Below are 20,017 nucleotides of genomic sequence, written 5' to 3' on the forward strand. Positions count from 1 at the left end.
ATTTAAGGTATTAAATGTGTAATAACGTTATTAAAGTCTCTTCGTGGTGTATTCTACTTCTTCTGTTTCTGTGTCTCTCCTTCAGGGGGCGGGGCTAAGTGCCTGGACCGATCGCCTCCGGACCAATCAGCTGCTGATTTGCTCACGACCAGCCAATAGGACTGTGGCTGCGTTCGCTGGCAGCCAATGAGCTGCTGCTGCTGCTGAGAGCCGCCATCTTGTTTGTTTGCGTTCTCTTACGGGAAATGACAGTGGCGGGGAAATCCGAGGTGACGTCAGCTGAACGGCATAGCTCAGAGTGACAGGAGAGCTGTCCAATCAGAGGGCCAGAGGGGGCGGGGCGTCTTTAAAGATTGTTTATAATGTTATTACCGCGTGTTCACCAGCACGGGGTGACGTCACAGACACAATGTAAATTTAATTTAGAAAAATTTAATATTTAGTTGCAAATATGAAAAATGCTCGACAGGAATAAACTACTGTTGTTTCTTGTGAAGCATAAATGAACTTCAGCTGCTTCGTTATGATTCATAAAGACAATAAACAATCCAATCCTTGAAAGCAGTACAACTAGTAGTAAAGTAGTAGTAGTATTAGTAGTAGTAGTAGTAGTAGTAGCAGCAGTAGTAGTATTAGTAATAGTAGTAGTAGTAGTAGTAGTAGCAGTAGTAAGAGTAGGAGTAATAGTAGTAGTAGTAATGGTGTTAGTAATAGTGGTAGTAGAAATAGTAGTAATAATAGTCGTAGTATTTGTAGTATTATTATTATTAGTAGTAGTAGTAGTAGAAGTACCTCCAGTGTTCAGTTTTTATGTTTTTATTTAATTTATAACCTCATAAACATTTCTCATTGTATTTTCTTACAGGAGGGCATCATGGTAAACAGGATGGAAGGCAGTGGCCGGCCACTAACCAATAACCTGCAATCAATCAATCAATCAATCAATCAATCCTCAATAATCGATGATAGCAAGATGCCTCTACAACAGGAAGAAGAACACACCACCACGCTGCTGTTACACCTGGAGACAGAGATGATGATGCTGTGGTGGGTGCTAGCAACGTGTCATTCTACTAAATGACATCACAGCCCAGTCCTCCTCTGATTGGCTGTTAAAGGTGCAGCGTCTTTACCAACAAGTGAAGACATCACAGTGTGGAACGAGCATGCTAACCAGCTAGCCGTGGCGGCTTGTAATACACTAGGCTGAATGCTAGCTGCTACAGTTAAACGCTAACTGACGACCGCTGTCCTCCCGTCTCCTGGTGCGGAGGAACAGAGGTAAAATATGAGTCGTCATTTCAGCCATTTTGGATTTACTCCAGTAAATCTATCGGAGCATACCGCTGGTTACCGCCTCAGTAAACACAAAGATGGCCGACGACACACGTTGAGGATTATTTTGACCGGCTCTGAGAATTGTTTGTGTTTGTTAGTTATAAAAGAGCTCAGATTATTTATATTTGTTCCATGTTTAGCTCCATCTCTGTGGAGGTCTCCAAGGTAACAGCAGCCCATAATAGTCCAGAACACCGTGACCGTCTGATGAGGAGAATCAGAAACCACTGAGATCAGGATCAGATCAGATCAGGATCAGGATCAGGATTGAGATCAGGATCAGGATCGAGATTAGGATCAGATCAGGATCAGGATCGGATCAGGATCAGGAAATTAAAAAAAAATAACACTTTGGATTAAAATACAAATAAATACAAAACCACCGACAGCCATTGAGTCGTCTGATTTGGCACAAGAAAGGTTCAATAAAAGGGTAAGGCAAAATACACAGAACAACAGAACCAGTTAGAACCAGTTAGAACCGGTTAGAACCAATTAGAACCGGTTCTATCTGTTTCTAACCGGTTTTAACTGGCTGTAAATAAACCAATTAAAACTTGATTTAACTGGTTAAAGTGGGCGTTCACTGGTTCTGCTGACAGGCGGTTATAACTAGAGACGAAACAGAGTCTTGACACATAAAGTCATAAAGTATTAAAAATACGACAGGACTTTATATTATAAAAAGCTCAAATGCTCATCAGAGTAGAAAAGAGATCACATTTAAAGTTCATTCATCTCAAAGCTATCGCTACGATCAGCAGATTCACTCAGGAAGACAAAGTCACGCACATCTGTAGTGTCGAGATAACTTTGGTGAAGTTTGACTCACGTTGTAATGATCCTGGCAAACTAGCCCTGTAGCCGCTAGCTCCTAGCATCTTTCTGATATATCTGAATCCTCACAATAACTAAAAGAGAAGTTGTTAGGTAGCCTACGAGCTGTTTAGCTAACATTAGCTTTGTCGTCACATAAAAGCTCCAGTGGATTAGCACATTGCTAACAAGCTTCACAGGTCACTCGTGAATGTTTAGCTAACGTGGTCAATAATGTTTGGATGCTTTCTCAACACAGCAAGCGTCACATTAACCCTAATGAGTCCAAACCTCTGCAATGAATGTTTGTTTTCAATTATATCATATTTATTATTGTTATTATTTGTTATTGTGAGTATTATTGTTTGTGAGTCATCAGGAGAGCTAGCCTCCGAGCTAGAGCTATCCTCTCATTAGCAGGCGCTCACATCTGGTCAAACACAGGAACATATTCTCTTAATGAATGTAATTTGATGTAATTTGTGTAATAATCTCATGTTCATCTCTGGCTATAACCGGCTTAAACTAGTTTAAGAGACTGTAACTGGCTTAAACTGGTTTCCAGCCCAAAGTAACAACAAGAAATACTAAAACATAATCTGATATATTAGCCAACAACTTTACTACCTCTGTAAACGGAATACTGTATAGCTTTGAAAAACGTGCTTTGGCACATGAAGAGAAAGTGCACACTGATACAACACAATCAACTGTATCATACACACACTGGTCAGAACCAGTAAGAACCAGTCCAGACTGGTTAGAACCGGTCTGCAATTATTTTTTTTTAAATACTGCTCAACACAAGTCACTCAGATTGAAATTTAAAATGTTTTCCACCACATCGAGACAACTGGTGATGACGGGAACTATAAGGCGGAATTACTGGCCATTTCCTTCCATTCCCAGTGAGGGAGGTCAACAATCCACTGGAGTCTTTACACTTTAGCTTAGCTTAGCACACACTGAAGGTACACGGTGACAACCAGAGCCACGACCAGACTGAGCACCATGTTAGAGTTTCATCTCTGTTTGTTCAGGACGTGGTTAGCCTAGCTTAGCACAAAGACTGGAACAAGTGAAAATGTGAGCTTAGCATAGCACAGAGGCTGGAAGCAGGCGTAAACTGCTATCTTAGCATAGCACCAAGGCTTTAAGCCGATGAAAAGCTTAGCACAAAGACTGGAGACAAGGGGAACTGATAGCCTAGCTTAGCACAACGACAACGAGAGGATTTGTTCCTTTAAGCTTCACCCTGTTAGCAGTTAATCTAAACTGTGGAGCCAAGATGGCCGCCGCCGAAACACAAACAGTCTGATTGGCTCTGGCTGTGAGGAGGGACCTTTACTTTAGTCACATGACCGAGGAGGTCTCGGGAGAATAAATTATATATTTACAAAATCTATTTACTCTTTGTTTTCTTCTTGCATCATCTTGCATCAAGCGAACATCAAACACGACCCGGACTCATAAACACGGAGACATCAGTTCATCATCAGAATAATAACAATAATAATAATAATATCAATAATCTGTTCACTATCAAAAGCTGTTTATAGAGACGGAGAGAGAAACACTGGACCACCGGAGGAGATAAGAACAACAAGTCTTTTCTTTTGGGCTCCGTCTAATCGCTGGATTCATTGAAACAGAGAGGATCCATCTGACCCCCTTTAGAGTCCAGTCTGGACCCTGGATCCTCTTCAAGTCTCAGTCCGGCTTAAAAAAAACTCCTCTTCAAACTTTTTACATCGAAGTCCAAAAAAGCAAAACCTTCTTGATCATTCATCATCATCATGACGTCATCATGACGTCATCAGTCCTCATTTTTAATCTTAGTTCATTTTTCTTCCCAATCACTCAATCAATCAATTAGTCATCTGATCAATATAAATAAGTCTCTCGTTGTCCATCAGAGTTCAAAGAGACGTCTTCAAATGTCTTGTTGGACCAAAGACGTTCAGTTTACCGAGATATGAACCCATCGTTCATCACAGGTGTTTATTGATCTGTCGGTCCATTCATTGATTGATCAGTTGATCAGGTGACTACGTTTACATAAATACTAATATTTGATCTCAGGTCTGATCCCCAACAGGAGCGTCTTCAGATGAATGACGGGACGCTATTCTGTCCTTTCAAAATAAGAATTCGTCTCCGTCTGTCCTCGAGACGAACGAGGACGATATTTAAAGGACGAGTTTTTAAAGAATATGTTGTTCATGTAAACGTAGTCAGTGTCTTCATCATCATCACCATCACATAATGTCCTCTGAGGGTTTCTTTGTGACTTTTTTAACCATCAAAACAAACAAACGTTGGTTAGATGTTCAGAACGACCAAAAATAAAAAGTTCAACTGAAACCAAATCAAATCATAAAGTTGACTTTGTGTTTCAAATAAGATTCAAGGTTCCAAATTATATTTTGACTTTTTGAGACGAGACGAGAGAACGTCCAACAATCTGATGTCTGCTTTAATTCAAATTTGTACTTTTAGAGTCAAAAACACGGACATTAAGATAAATAAATATATTAATAATAAGTAAATAAACCACCTCAGGGACTTTATAAAAACCTGCAGTACCAGACTTCTCCAGCAGAGAGAGTTCAGGTCTAAAGGAGCAGAGGCTGCTGGGAAATGTAGTTTGGGAAATGTAGTTTCCCAGCAGACAGAGGAGGTCAAAGTTTAAAAAGTTTCTTCCTCGGGGAAATATGAAACATTAAAATGTCTTCTAAGTCCACGCGTGTCCAACACGTGGACACACGTGTTGGACATGTGTTGGACATGTGTTGGACACGCGTTGTACACCTGACTCAGTGGTCAAACAGGACCAGGTCCTGCTTCCTGCATGTGAACGTCGGCGTTGGACATAAACCGTGAGGTCCCTAACCGTCCAATCAGAGTGCGAGGCTGAGATGTTTATCACAGCAGCTTCATGTTCCAGGAAACGTCCAATCAGAGAGCTTCTTACTGCTGATGGTTGCTGGAGGTGTCTTCATAGCAACAGTAGCTGGGGATTATGGGTACTGTAGTGTTTAAAACCAAACTCAGGGGAGAAAACCCAGTGGTTCTCATGTTTGCTGTGAGAGGAAGCTCCGCCCACCTCACTGCATCACAGCACAGGTGAAAAGAAAACAAGGTGAAGAAGAGGGAGACGCCATCTTGTGTCCGACAGCGAGGAGGAATCATGCAGTGTGTGTGTGTGTGTGTGTGTTGAACATGTACTGGTTGTGTAATGGTTTCCAATAGAGACGAATCTTCATCGTCGTCATCCCTCCTCGTCCAATAGGATCACGTGTTCTCCCCCTCCGCTTCAACCAGCTCCTCCCCCTCCTCCTCCAGACTCTCCACGATTGGCCGGTGGACCAGAGGCTCCTCCCCCCTCCCGGCCCTCAGCAGGACGTCTATCCACCGCCGCTGAAGCTCCTCCCCCTCGGCGCTGAAGTACAGTGTCAGGTGACTCTGGGAGATCTTGAAGGCGTGGCGTCGCTCCAGCCGGTCACATGACTCAGGAAGAGAGACCTCGAAGCCAATCAGAGGAACGCTGCGCTGAGCCTTCACGTCCTGGTGGAGACCAATACAGTCTGATCAGAGGGCATCATGGGTAACACAGAGACCAGTACAGTCTGATCAGAGGGCATCATGGGTAACACAGAGACCAATACAGTCTGATCAGAGGGCATCATGGGTAACACAGAGACCAGTACAGTCTGATCAGAGGGCATCATGGGTAACACAGAGACCAGTACAGTCTGATCAGAGGGCATCATGGGTAACACAGAGACCAGTACAGTCTGATCAGAGAGCATGATGGGTAACACAGAGACCAGTACAGTCTGATCAGAGGGCATCATGGGTAACACGGAGACCAGTACAGTCTGATCAGAGAGCATCATGGGTAACACAGAGACCAGTACAGTCTGATCAGAGAGCATGATGGGTAACACAGAGACCAGTACAGTCTGATCAGAGAGCATGATGGGTAACACAGAGACCAGTACAGTCTGATCAGAGAGCATGATGGGTAACACAGAGACCAGTACAGTCTGATCAGACCTCAAGTCCTCCTCCCACCTCCTCCCACCTCCTGTAGATACCTGTGGAGCTCCGTAGATGTAGAGCACCAGCGGCTCATTCTCCGGGATGACGAACCAGGCCTTCTGCCAGCCCCGCCCACTTCCTTTCTCCATGTGGTGGAGAAAACTACAGATCACACTGTGCTCTGCTGCCAGGGAGGCCTGTTTCTGTGGCAACGAGGGACAGAAGACAAGATAAGCATCAGGGACATTAATATCTGTAGTGTCAGTGACATCAGAGCGTAGCAATCTCACGGTGATGTCACGGTGATGTCACGGTGATGTCACGGTGATGTCACACGTACCTCCAGGATGGAGCGTCTCCTCTGGTTGCTGCTGCTCAGCGTTGCTGGTGAAGGAGACATCCCGACCAGCATCACGTAGCAGTCGATGCAGACTCTGTTAGTCCGGTTATTATCGTAGGAGAGACGAGCTCGGAACTCTGAACATTTCCCACAAACCACCTGGAGTCAACAGAGGGGTAGTACACTATAAAGTACAACATGGACCTGTGAGAGGTAGTACACTATAAAGTACAACATGGACCTGTGAGAGGTAGTACACTATAAAGTACAACATGGACCTGTGAGAGGTAGTACACTATAAAGTACAACATGGACCTGTGAGAGGTAGTACACTATAAAGTACGACATGGACCTGTGAGAGGTAGTACACTATAAAGTACAACATGGACCTGTGAGAGGTAGTACACTATAAAGTACAACATGGACCTGTGAGAGGTAGTACACTATAAAGTACAACATGGACCTGTGAGGGGTAGTACACTATAAAGTACAACATGGACCTGTGAGAGGTAGTACACTATAAAGTACAACATGGACCTGTGAGAGGTAGTACACTATAAAGTACAACATGGACCTGTGAGAGGTAGTACACTATAAAGTACAACATGGACCTGTGAGAGGTAGTACACTATAAAGTACGACATGGACCTGTGAGAGATAGTACACTATAAAGTACAACATGGACCTGTGAGAGGTAGTACACTATAAAGTACAACATGGACCTGTGAGAGGTAGTACACTATAAAGTACTACATGGACCTGTGAGAGGTAGTACACTATAAAGTACAACATGGACCTGTGAGAGGTAGTACACTATAAAGTACAACATGGACCTGTGAGGGGTAGTACACTATAAAGTACTACATGGACCTGTGAGGGGTAGTACACTATAAAGTACAACATGGACCTGTGAGAGGTAGTACACTATAAAGTACTACATGGACCTGTGAGAGGTAGTACACTATAAAGTACAACATGGACCTGTGAGAGGTAGTACACTATAAAGTACAACATGGACCTGTGAGGGGTAGTACACTATAAAGTACTACATGGACCTGTGAGAGGTAGTACACTATAAAGTACAACATGGACCTGTGAGAGGTAGTACACTATAAAGTACTACATGGACCTGTGAGAGGTAGTACACTATAAAGTACAACATGGACCTGTGAGAGGTAGTACACTATAAAGTACTACATGGACCTGTGAGAGGTAGTACACTATAAAGTACAACATGGACCTGTGAGGGGTAGTACACTATAAAGTACAACATGGACCTGTGAGAGGTAGTACACTATAAAGTACAACATGGACCTGTGAGAGGTAGTACACTATAAAGTACAACATGGACCTGTGAGAGGTAGTACACTATAAAGTACAACATGGACCTGTGAGAGGTAGTACACTATAAAGTACTACATGGACCTGTGAGAGGTAGTACACTATAAAGTACTACATGGACCTGTGACAGGTAGTACACTATAAAGTACAACATGGACCTGTGAGAGATAGTACACTATAAAGTACAACATGGACCTGTGAGAGGTAGTACACTATAAAGTACTACATGGACCTGTGAGAGGTAGTACACTATAAAGTACAACATGGACCTGTGAGAGGTAGTACACTATAAAGTACAACATGGACCTGTGAGGGGTAGTACACTATAAAGTACAACATGGACCTGTGAGAGGTAGAACACTATAAAGTACAACATGGACCTGTGAGAGGTAGTACACTATAAAGTACAACATGGACCTGTGAGGGGTAGTACACTATAAAGTACAACATGGACCTGTGAGGGGTAGTACACTATAAAGTACAACATGGACCTGTGAGAGGTAGTACACTATAAAGTACAACATGGACCTGTGAGAGGTAGTACACTATAAAGTACTACATGGACCTGTGAGAGGTAGTACACTATAAAGTACAACATGGACCTGTGAGGGGTAGTACACTATAAAGTACAACATGGACCTGTGAGAGGTAGAACACTATAAAGTACAACATGGACCTGTGAGAGGTAGTACACTATAAAGTACAACATGGACCTGTGAGGGGTAGTACACTATAAAGTACAACATGGACCTGTGAGGGGTAGTACACTATAAAGTACAACATGGACCTGTGAGAGGTAGTACACTATAAAGTACAACATGGACCTGTGAGAGGTAGTACACTATAAAGTACTACATGGACCTGTGAGAGGTAGTACACTATAAAGTACAACATGGACCTGTGAGGGGTAGTACACTATAAAGTACAACATGGACCTGTGAGAGGTAGAACACTATAAAGTACAACATGGACCTGTGAGAGGTAGTACACTATAAAGTACAACATGGACCTGTGAGGGGTAGTACACTATAAAGTACAACATGGACCTGTGAGGGGTAGTACACTATAAAGTACAACATGGACCTGTGAGAGGTAGTACACTATAAAGTACAACATGGACCTGTGAGAGGTAGTACACTATAAAGTACTACATGGACCTGTGAGAGGTAGTACACTATAAAGTACAACATGGACCTGTGAGAGGTAGTACACTATAAAGTACTACATGGACCTGTGAGAGGTAGTACACTATAAAGTACAACATGGACCTGTGAGAGGTAGTACACTATAAAGTACTACATGGACCTGTGAGAGGTAGTACACTATAAAGTACAACATGGACCTGTGAGAGGTAGTACACTATAAAGTACAACATGGACCTGTGAGAGGTAGTACACTATAAAGAACAACATGGACCTGTGAGGGGTAGTACACTATAAAGTACAACATGGACCTGTGAGAGGTAGTACACTATAAAGTACAACATGGACCTGTGAGAGGTAGTACACTATAAAGTACAACATGGACCTGTGAGAGGTAGTACACTAGAAAGTACAACATGGACCTGTGAGAGGTAGTACACTATAAAGAACAACATGGACCTGTGAGAGGTAGTACACTATAAAGTACAACATGGACCTGTGAGAGGTAGTACACTATAAAGTACAACATGGACCTGTGAGAGGTAGTACACTATAAAGAACAACATGGACCTGTGAGGGGTAGTACACTATAAAGTACAACATGGACCTGTGAGAGGTAGTACACTATAAAGTACAACATGGACCTGTGAGAGGTAGTACACTATAAAGTACAACATGGACCTGTGAGAGGTAGTACACTAGAAAGTACAACATGGACCTGTGAGAGGTAGTACACTATAAAGTACTACATGGACCTGTGAGGGGTAGTACACTATAAAGTACTACATGGACCTGTGAGAGGTAGTACACTATAAAGTACTACATGGACCTGTTAGGGGTAGTACACTATAAAGTACTACATGGACCTGTGAGAGGTAGTACACTATAAAGTACAACATGGACCTGTGAGAGGTAGTACACTAGAAAGTACAACATGGACCTGTGAGAGGTAGTACACTATAAAGAACAACATGGACCTGTGAGAGGTAGTACACTATAAAGTACAACATGGACCTGTGAGAGGTAGTACACTATAAAGTACTACATGGACCTGTGAGGGGTAGTACACTATAAAGTACAACATGGACCTGTGAGAGGTAGTACACTATAAAGTACTACATGGACCTGTGAGAGGTAGTACACTATAAAGTACTACATGGACCTGTGAGGGGTAGTACACTATAAAGTACTACATGGACCTGTGAGAGGTAGTACACTATAAAGTACAACATGGACCTGTGAGAGGTAGTACACTATAAAGTACAACATGGACCTGTGAGGGGTAGTACACTATAAAGTACAACAAGGACCTGTGAGAGGTAGTACACTATAAAGTACAACATGGACCTGTGAGAGGTAGTACACTATAAAGTACAACAAGGACCTGTGAGAGGTAGTACACTATAAAGTACAACATGGACCTGTGAGAGGTAGTACACTATAAAGTACAACATGGACCTGTGAGAGGTAGTACACTATAAAGTACTACATGGACCTGTGAGAGGTAGTACACTATAAAGTACTACATGGACCTGTGAGAGGTGATTGATTACTGGTGATCAGTCGGTGGTGGTGTTGGTGGTGGTGGTGGTGTTGGTGGTGTTGGTGGTGGTGTTGGTGGTGTTGGTGTTGGTGGTGGTGTTGGTGGTGGTGGTAGTTGTGGTGGTGATGGTGTTGGTGGTGGTGTTGGTGGTGGTGTTGGTGTTGGTGGTGTTGGTGTTGGTGGTGGTGGTAGTGGTGGTGTTGGTGGTGGGTGTTGGTGGTGGTGGTGGTGGTGTTGGTGGTGTTGGTGGTGGTGTTGGTGGTGGTGGTGTTGGTGGTGTTGGTGGTGGTGGTAGTGGTGGTGGTGATGGTGTTGGTGGTGGTGTTGGTGGTGGTGGTGGTGTTGGTGTTGGTGGTGGTGGTGTTGATGGTGGTGGTGTTGGTGGTGGTGTTGGTGGTGGTGGTGGTGGTGGTGGTGTTGATGAACTCACGTGTCCACAGGCTTTACAGTGGTGACGTCTCTTGGTGATGGAGTTGAACGGTTCCTGACATTTCATACAAAGAGTCACTTCCTTCTCTCTGATCGGAGTCGGAGCTCGTTTTCCAAGTTCAACACAACTCTGAGAGACAGACAGAAGGACAGAAGGACAGGACAGAGGGACAGGAGGAGAGGACAGAGGGACAGAAGGAGAGGACAGGAGGACACCACTTATTTATTTTATCATCGCTTCTCTAGTTCTAACAGCATCATCAGTTATGAATCTTTTACAAACACATCCCATAATGAGCAGCTGTATCAGTTCTTCAGTGTGTGCTTCTTAATATTCTCTAAACATGTTTTCATTCAGTTTAGCTGTGGTGAAGGAGACTTCCCTCAGCATTAAATGTAACAGGTGAGTCACTGACAGATGTTCAGTTCAGCTGTGGTGAAGGAGACTTCCCTCAGCATTAAAGGTAACAGGTGAGTCACTGACAGATGTTCAGTTCAGCTGTGGTGAAGGAGACTTCCCTCAGCATTAAAGGAAACAGGTGAGTCACTGGCAGATGTTCAGTTTAGCTGTGGTGAAGGAGACTTCCCTCAGCATTAAAGGTAACAGGTGAGCCACTGGCAGATGTTCAGTTTAGCTGTGGTGAAGGAGACTTCCCTCAGCATTAAAGGTAACAGGTGAGTAACTGTGCTCCTCTAAGCGTCCTCTGCTCTGAGACCAGGTGTTACCGGTGAGTGAGGCGGTGTGGACTCCTCGTCTCTCAGAGAACAGGTGAGATGTCTGAAGCTCTCCATCGTCTGCTCATGTCTCTGGATCGTCGCCTGGATCGCCTGAAGACACAAGTTTCACATTAAATATGATGCTTTTAATTTGAAACATTTGTCACAGGAAGTATTTCAGTGACAGTGATGTCACAGGGTGCTGGAGTACATCATGACATCACTGCAGCCAGGTGAGTGTTTACCTGAATCCAGTCGTTCTTCTCCTCCTCCGTCCTGCAGAGACAGAGAACATCTGTGAGACAACTACTGTCTGTCTGTCTGTCTGTCTTACTGTCCATCTGTCTGTCTGTCTGTCTCTCTGTACCTGGCCTGCAGCTCCAAGGATCTCTGTTTTCCCGACACCAGGAATGTTCTGGATGCTGCAACACTGCTGGTCTCCTTCAGCTGGACAGAGAGACAAAGACAGGTGAACAGAGAGTGAGACAAGTGGACAGAGAGAAACAGGAGGACAGATATTTAGTCAGGTGGAAAGACAGTGAGACAGGTGGAAAGGGAATGAGACAAGTGGACAGAGACAGAGAGAGACAGGTAGACAGAGAGTGAGACACGTTATCAGATTCAGGTGTAGGAGGCGGAGCTTCACCCAGTGTTAATCAGCTGTCTCACCTCCATCCCGTCCACATCGATGCGAGCACGGACACCGTACTTCTGACCAATCAGACGCAGCTTTGGGACGCAGTACAGCAACCTGTCGTTAAACTGTAGAGAGAGAGACAGGTATGAGGACACAGTAGAATACTGAAACACTAAAGGACAGTAAAGTAGAGGACAGTACAGTACAGGACAGTAGAGGACAGCAGAGTAGAGTAGAGGACAGTATAGGACAGTAGAGTAGAATACAGTAGAGTAGAGGACAGTAAAGTAGAGGACAGTAGAGTAGAAGACAGTATAGGACAGTAGAGTAGAATACAGTAGAGTACAACAGAGTAGAGGACAGTAGAGTAGAGGACAGTAGAGTAGAATACAGTAGAGTACAGCAGAGTAGAGGACATTATAGTAGAGTACAGTAAAGTAGAATACAGTAGAGTACAGCAGAGTAGAGTAGAAGACAGTAGAGGACAGAAGGGTAGAGTACAGTAGAGTAGAGGGCAGTAGAGTAGAAGACATTATAGGACAGTAGAGTAGAATACAGTAGAGTACAGCAGAGTAGAGGACATTAGAGTAGAGTATAGCAGAGTAGAGTACAGTAGAGGAGAGTAGAGTAGAGTACAGTAGAGTACAGTAGAGTAGAATACAGTACAGGACAGTACATTACAGTAGAGGACAGTAGAGTACAGTAGGGTAGAGGACAGTAGAAGACAGTACAGGACAGTAGAATAGAGGACAGTAGAGTAGAGGACAGTAGAGTAGAAGACAGTAGAGTACCAGGATGAAGAGGACACAGAAGAATACTGAGACACTAGAGTACAGTAGAGTAGAGGACAGTAGAGTACCAGGATGAGGTATCTGTCCTGCGTGGTCCCGTTCTTGTTGGACAGTTTCAGGATGTGTCCTTCTTTAATGAGCTCGTTTGTCGGGTTAACGATGTCTTCCTCTCCGCCCAACAACTCATACACCTTCAACAACTTCCTCATTCGGTCCTGAAGGAGACACAGAGACAGAGACAGGTAAAGACAGAGACAGGTAGACACAGAAACAGATAGAGACAGAGACAGGTAGACACAAAACAGGTAGAGACAGAGACAGGTAGAGACAGGTAGACACAGAGACAGGTAGAGACAGAGATAGGTAGATACAGAGACAGGTAGACACAGAGACAGGTAGAGACAGAGACAGGTAGACACAGAAACAGGTAGAGACAGAGACAGGAAGACAGAAACAGGTAGAGACAGAGACAGGTAGACACAGAAACAGGTAGAGACAGAGACAGGTAGACACAGAGACAGGTAGACACAGAAACAGGTAGAGACAGAGACAGGTAGAGACAGAGATAGGTAGAGACAGAGACAGGTAGACACAGAGACAGGTAGAGACAGAGACAGGTAGACACAGAGACAGGTAGACACAGAAACAGGTAGAGACAGAGACAGGTAGACACAGAGACAGGTAGACACAGAGACAGGTGTGTTGAGTCTCACCATCTTCTTGATGGCAGCGTTGGAGTGTTCTGCTGCCGTGGCGATCAACTCCAGAGAGTCTGCAGAGAGACGAAGATCACGTGATCACAAGATCACATGGTGACGTGTGTGTTAATGTGTGTGTGAGTTAATGTGTGTGTCTGATGTGTGTCTGATGTGTGTGTGAGTTAATGTGTGTGTTAATGTGTGTGTGAGTTAATGTGTGTGTCTGATGTGTGTCTGATGTGTGTGTGTGTTAATGTGTGTGTCTGATGTGTGTGTGTGTCTCGTGTGTCTGATGTGTGTGTGTGTTCATGTGTGTGTGAGTGTGTATACGTGTGTGCGTACTCTGGGCGTCCCGGTGGTCCGGGGCGTCCTCTGGTAGTCGGTGTAGATAATCTTTGAGCAGCAGCTCGTATCGAGGAATCCTCTGAACCGGCTCCAACATGTGATGCTGCAGAGTGAGACTCCTGCAGCGCTCCTCCCTCTACACAAGACACACACACAAGACACACACATTAACACAAGACACACACATTAACACACACAAGACACACACATTAACACAAGACACACACATTAACACACACAAGACACACACATTAACACACACAAGACACACACATCAGACACACACATTAACACAAAACACACACATCAGACACACACATTAACACACACACACACACACACACATCAGACACACACAAGACACACACATTAACACACACACACACACACATCAGACACACACAAGACACACACATTAACACACACACACACACATCAGACACACACAAGACACACACATTAACACACATTAACACACACACACACACACACACACACACACACTCACACACACACACACACACACACACACTCACACACACACACACTCACACACACTCACACACACTCACACACACACACACACACTCACACACACACACACACACACTCACCTGGGTCTCCTGGATGATGCTCTTGAACTGAGAGCTTCTCTCCGTCCAGATGTTCAGAAGCTCCATCGCTCGGTCAAAGTTCTTCACGTATTCTCCGTACATCTTCAGGAACGGAGCGAGCTTCTGCAGGATGTCCCCGATCCGAGGGTTAGAGTCCCTGAGGAGGAGAGGAGGAGTCAAGACCAGACAAGGAGGGGAGGAGGAGAGGAGGAGTCAAGACCAGGCAAGGAGGAGAGGAGGAGGGGAGGAGGAGTCAAGACCAGGCAAGGAGGGGAGGAGGAGGAGAGGAGGAGTCAAGACCAGGCAAGGAGGGGAGGAGGAGAGGAGGAGGAGTCAAGACCAGGCAAGGAGAGGAGGAGGAGAGGAGGAGTCAAGACCAGGCAAGGAGAGGAGGAGGAGAGGAGGAGGAGGAGGAGAGGAAGAGGGGAGGAGGAGGAGAGGAGGAGTCAAGACCAGGCAAGGATGGGAGGAGGAGAGGAGGAGGAGGAGGAGGAGGCAAGACCAGGCAAGGAGAGGAGGAGGAGGAGGAGAAGAGGAGTTAAGACCAGGCAAGGAGGAGGAGGAGGAGGAGAAGCGGAGTTAAGACCAGGCAAGGAGGAAGAGGAGGAGAGGAGGAGAGGAGGAGGCAAGACCAGGCAAGGAGAGGAGGAGGAGGAGAAGGAGAAGAGGAGTCAAGACCAGGCAAGGAGGAGGAGAAGAGGAGGAGGAGGAGAGGAGAAGGAGGCAAGACCAGGCAAGGAGAGGAGGAGGAGGAGGAGAAGAGGAGTTAAGACCAGGCAAGGAGGAGGAGGAGGAGGAGGAGGAGAAGCGGAGTCAAGACCAGGCAAGGAGGAAGAGGAGGAGAGGAGGAGAGGAGGATGCAAGACCAGGCAAGGAGAGGAGGAGGAGGAGAAGGAGAAGAGGAGTCAAGACCACGCAAGGAGGAGGAGAAGAGGAGGAGGAGGAGGAGGAGGAGGAGAGGAGGAGGAGGAGGCAAGATCAGGCAAGGAGAGGAGGAGGAGTCAAGACCAGGCAAGGAGGGATGAGGAGAGGAGGAGAACCAGTAGGAGGAGGAGGAGGCTCTCACCACTCCTCCATGCGTTTCTGGAGGGCCGGCAGGAGGAACTGCTGATGGAAGCAGTAGATGGAGCAGATGTTGGAGAAGATTCCCTGGACGACGTCACAGGGGAAGGAGGAACGAGACCGAGCCTCCTCCAGGAGTCGAGCACAGAACACCTGCAGGAGGAGAGAGACAGGCTGCCATGGTAACCAGGTGTGCAGCACAAACGTCACCTTTCCTTTGATCAGGTGATCTGTAAGCTTCTGGAGTATACATATATATACATATACATATATATACATATACATATATATACATATACATATACATATATATACACATATACATATACATATATATACATATATCACAGCCAGGGAACCAGATCTTATGTGAACTCAGCTGAGGTTCTCTGTGACAGGTGAGCAGCAGGTGACTCACCTGGTCCAGGAGGTGGAGCTTAGAGACGTAGGCGATCTCTGTGTGCAGCAGCTCGTTAGCAATGTTGAAGACCCTCTGTTGGACAGACAGCTGGACAGAGAGACAGAGACAGAGACAGAGAGACAGAGAGAGAGACAGAGAGAGAGACAGAGAGACAGACAGACAGAGACAGAGAGACAGAGATAGAGAGACAGAGAGAGACAGAGACAGAGAGAGACCGAGAGAGAGAGACAGACAGAGAGAGACAGAGAGAAAGACAGAGAGAGACAGAGAGAAAGACAGAGAGAGACAGAGAGAGAGACAGAGAGAGAGAGGGTTACATTATATCAGTACTGATATACTATACTGTCATATAATGATAACAACAGTACTATTACTACTACTACTACTACTACTAATACTACTAATGTTTCACTTTACATTGTGTCTCTTTCTGAAAGACCACATGTGTCCCTTACAGGCCACCGTCCTTCTCTATGACATCATGTGATGTTTGGTTGTTGCGTCATGTGACCTAAGGCCCTGTTCACAGCTGGAGAACATGTGGGACACTGGACTTCCTGTAGAAATCAAAACAATAGAGGAGAAGGCGGTCCTTAATGAGGACACGTGTCCTCAGTGTATCACCAGGTGTGAACGGAGCCTGTAGGTGTCACTTCCTGTCTCACCTCAACAGAGTCCTGTCTGTCTGTCTTGGGGTGGGGCAGCACCAGCGTTAGCTCCGCCTCCTCCTCCTCCAGGTCGCTGTCTCCCTCCTCAGAGAACTCCCTCCTCCCCCTGGCCCCGCCCCCCCGTGCCTCCCCCTCCTCCCCCGCGTACGAGGACGAGCGGGAGAGGCGGGGCACGAGGGCGGGGCTGCAGGGATAAGCCACGCCCCCGTCGTCCACGCCGGCGAAGCAGAGCTCCTCGCTGTGCGACGGAGAGCTGATGCTGTCGATGCCGCTGTCCCGATTGGCCAGCTTGCCCTCCGTCTGCGAGGAGGGGAGGGACAGACGCTCCGAGGGGAGCTCCGATTGGTCGAGGAGCGGCGGCTGCTCTCTCATCTCCACGGCAACCAGGTCATCCTCCAGCTGCTTCTCTGAGGCGCTGTAACCCGACTCCATGGAGAGACGCTTCTGGTGCAGCTCGGCACGACACGCCGCCGCCAGCTCGTCGTCATTGTCGTCTTCACCGTCGTCATCGTCACCTCCCAGTGTGATGTCATCGTGAGCTTTGAGCTCAGGGGGAGGGGCGGGTGAAGAAGACGATGGTGGTGATGAAGGCCGGGAGGAGGAGGGGGGGTCGGGGAGGCGGGGACAAAGAGCCCCCCCGGTGATGTCAGGAACCACGATGATCTGCTCGCTGCACACACACACACACACACACACACACACACACACACACACACACACAGACACTATGACTTCTCATTTAAGCCTTTCACGATGACATCACTTCCTCCTCTGACCAATCACAACTCACCGCTCAAACTTCTCGATGAGTGACAGGACGCAGGTGGGGGAGGCGGTGCCATCTTCACGAGTGGGCGGAGTCCGTACCCCCCGGGGGTCCGCTGGGAGGGGTCTGCAGGGCGGGGGAGGGGGGAGGGGCTTGTCAGGCACCCGGAGGCGTGGCCTCGACACCCCTGCCTGCTGCTGGAGGTGAGGGGGCTTCGGGGGGACTGTGGAGGATCAATACGTGTCATCGATCATGTCTTTAAATAAATGTCAATATTCAAATTTAAATAAAGTTTGTTACCCTGAGGTTTGGGTCCGGGCAGCGGCGGTCTGCTCTTGCTCGGTGGTGTTATTGTGGTAGCCGGCAGCTCCGGCGGCCCGGAGTCGTTGACCAGCGGTAGCCTGTTAGAGGAGCCGCAGTGCTCTGTTAGCTCCGCCCCTCCTTCCAGGGAGGCGGAGCCCGATGACGAGGAGCCGGACCCCTGGGGAGCGTCGGCGTCCGGCGCCCCCTGGTGACCGCACGGAGAGCAGGACGGCTCCAGAGACACACTCTGAGTCAGCAAACTAGGACTGGAGGAGGAGGGACCTGAGGGGAAGGGGGACAGAATGGTGACCACATGACATAGAGGCCACGCCCACTGACTACCAAAATAAAAGCCTTTTGAATCTACCTGAATATATATATATATATATATATATATATATATATAATTTGTGTGTGTTTTATGTCATTTATGTCACACGTCACCATAGCAGCTACGCAGCTAGCAGCTGAGGCCACACCCACCTGTCATTCAAAGAGGCCACGCCCTCCTAACTTTAAGCCTGAGAACAATTTAAACAGGTGAGTTACAGAAACAGTCGTCATGAGCAGAGTTTTAGTTCCGGGTCCAGTATTTATTCATTGTTTTGCTGAGTCACTGTTTTCTTTCTCGACTCAGACTCATTGATTATTCATGAACAATCAGAAACCCGTCGGATCATCAATACGACAACAGCTGCTGTGGATTCATCCTCTCTTGGTCCTCATAGTTTAGTAAGACGCCAATAAAAAGGCAGCGTAGAGGATCCATTCAGGCTGATGGACCTCTGACCTCAGCGTCAATGGATATGATGTCAGAGGAAACTGGCCATCTGATTGGGTGATGAATCTCAACCATGAGTCTGTGCTTCATGTGTTAAAGCTGCATTCTCTCTAGTCAAACAGACCATAAAGAGGGGATGCTTTAGGGGCGGGGCTACATGGTGATTGACAGGTCTCTACGTCACTCCTCCTCAGTCCACATATGGTCACTTCCTGTTCACTGGATGAAAAAAAAAAAAGATGGCGACGGACAAATCTCCGAACTTTTTGTTCACAACGTCCACAAACCAATAAGAGACATCACCATGACAACATCCACATTTGAAAAAGAGAAACTGAAAAAATTATATCAAAACAATAAAACAAGCAGAAATAATAACTCAGAGCACTAACACTAACTGTGTCTGTGTGCGTGTGTGTCTGTGTGTGTGTGTGTGTGTGTGTGTGTGTGTGTGTGTGGTTTGTGTGTGTGTGTGTGTGTGTGTGTGTGTGTGTATGGTGTGTGTGTGTGTGTTTGTATGTGTGTGTGTGTGTGTGTGTGTGTGTGTGTCTGCGTCTGTGTGTGTGTGTGTCTGTGTGAGTGTGTGTGTATGGTGTGTGTGTGTGTCTGTGTGAGTGAGTGTGTACATATACACACTCACTCACACTCAGTCAAAATGAATACAAATGACTTCAGAATATAAACACTGTTAGAACAAAAGATGTGTGATAATCAACACGGTCTGTTGGTTCTACTGTAGAACATATCTACTTTAAATAGAGAGGAGGCAACAGGAGGTTCTACTTGTTCTTTAATGAGTTCCACTCGTCATTGATGAGGTTCAAGTGTTTACTGATGAGGTTCTAGTGTGTATTGATGTGGTTCTAGTGTTTACTGATGAGGTTCTAATGTTTACTGATGAGGTTTTAGTGTTCATTAATGAGGTTCTTGTGTGTATTGATGTGGTTCTAGTGTTCATTGTTGAGGTTCTAGTGTTTACTGATGAGGTTCTAGTGTTCATTGATGAGGTTCTAGTGTGTATTTATGAGGTTCTGGTGTTCATTGATGAGGTTCTAGTGTTCTTTGATGAGGTTCTAGTGTGTATTGATGTGGTTCTAGTGTTCATTGATGAGGTTCTAGTGTGTATTGATGTGGTTCTAGTGTTCATTGATGAGGTTCTAGTGTTCATTGATGAGGTTCTAGTGTGTATTGATGTGGTTCTAGTGCTCATTGATGAGGTTC

General features: G+C 46.1%; 1 protein-coding gene across 2 annotated transcripts in view; it reads right to left on the reverse strand.

Annotated features, from left to right (window-relative positions):
• Positions 1–800: 800 nt before the first annotated feature.
• fgd1 (FYVE, RhoGEF and PH domain containing 1) overlaps positions 801–20,017 on the reverse strand; it is a 27,351-nt gene continuing 8,134 nt past the window's right edge. For both annotated transcript variants that reach the window (XM_068732199.1, XM_068732198.1), the window contains 17 exons: positions 18,013–18,297; positions 17,737–17,935; positions 16,944–17,616; positions 16,276–16,365; positions 15,862–16,010; positions 14,796–14,952; positions 14,179–14,317; positions 13,852–13,910; positions 13,207–13,353; positions 12,380–12,472; positions 12,078–12,157; positions 11,956–11,986; positions 11,720–11,821; positions 10,995–11,123; positions 6,539–6,697; positions 6,255–6,401; positions 801–5,721 (listed from right to left, as the gene is read on the reverse strand). In XM_068732199.1, coding sequence (XP_068588300.1) covers positions 5,449–5,721; positions 6,255–6,401; positions 6,539–6,697; positions 10,995–11,123; positions 11,720–11,821; positions 11,956–11,986; positions 12,078–12,157; positions 12,380–12,472; positions 13,207–13,353; positions 13,852–13,910; positions 14,179–14,317; positions 14,796–14,952; positions 15,862–16,010; positions 16,276–16,365; positions 16,944–17,616; positions 17,737–17,935; positions 18,013–18,297 — 2,912 coding nt within the window. In that variant the 3' untranslated portion in view covers positions 801–5,448. The remainder of the gene's footprint in view (positions 5,722–6,254; positions 6,402–6,538; positions 6,698–10,994; positions 11,124–11,719; positions 11,822–11,955; positions 11,987–12,077; positions 12,158–12,379; positions 12,473–13,206; positions 13,354–13,851; positions 13,911–14,178; positions 14,318–14,795; positions 14,953–15,861; positions 16,011–16,275; positions 16,366–16,943; positions 17,617–17,736; positions 17,936–18,012; positions 18,298–20,017) is intronic.

The sequence above is a fragment of the Cebidichthys violaceus genome, unplaced genomic scaffold (genome assembly GCF_023349555.1).
Source record: "Cebidichthys violaceus isolate CVI_PGR_0920_01 unplaced genomic scaffold, fCebVio1.0.p SCAF_57, whole genome shotgun sequence".
NCBI classification, from domain to species: domain Eukaryota; kingdom Metazoa; phylum Chordata; class Actinopteri; order Perciformes; family Stichaeidae; genus Cebidichthys; species Cebidichthys violaceus.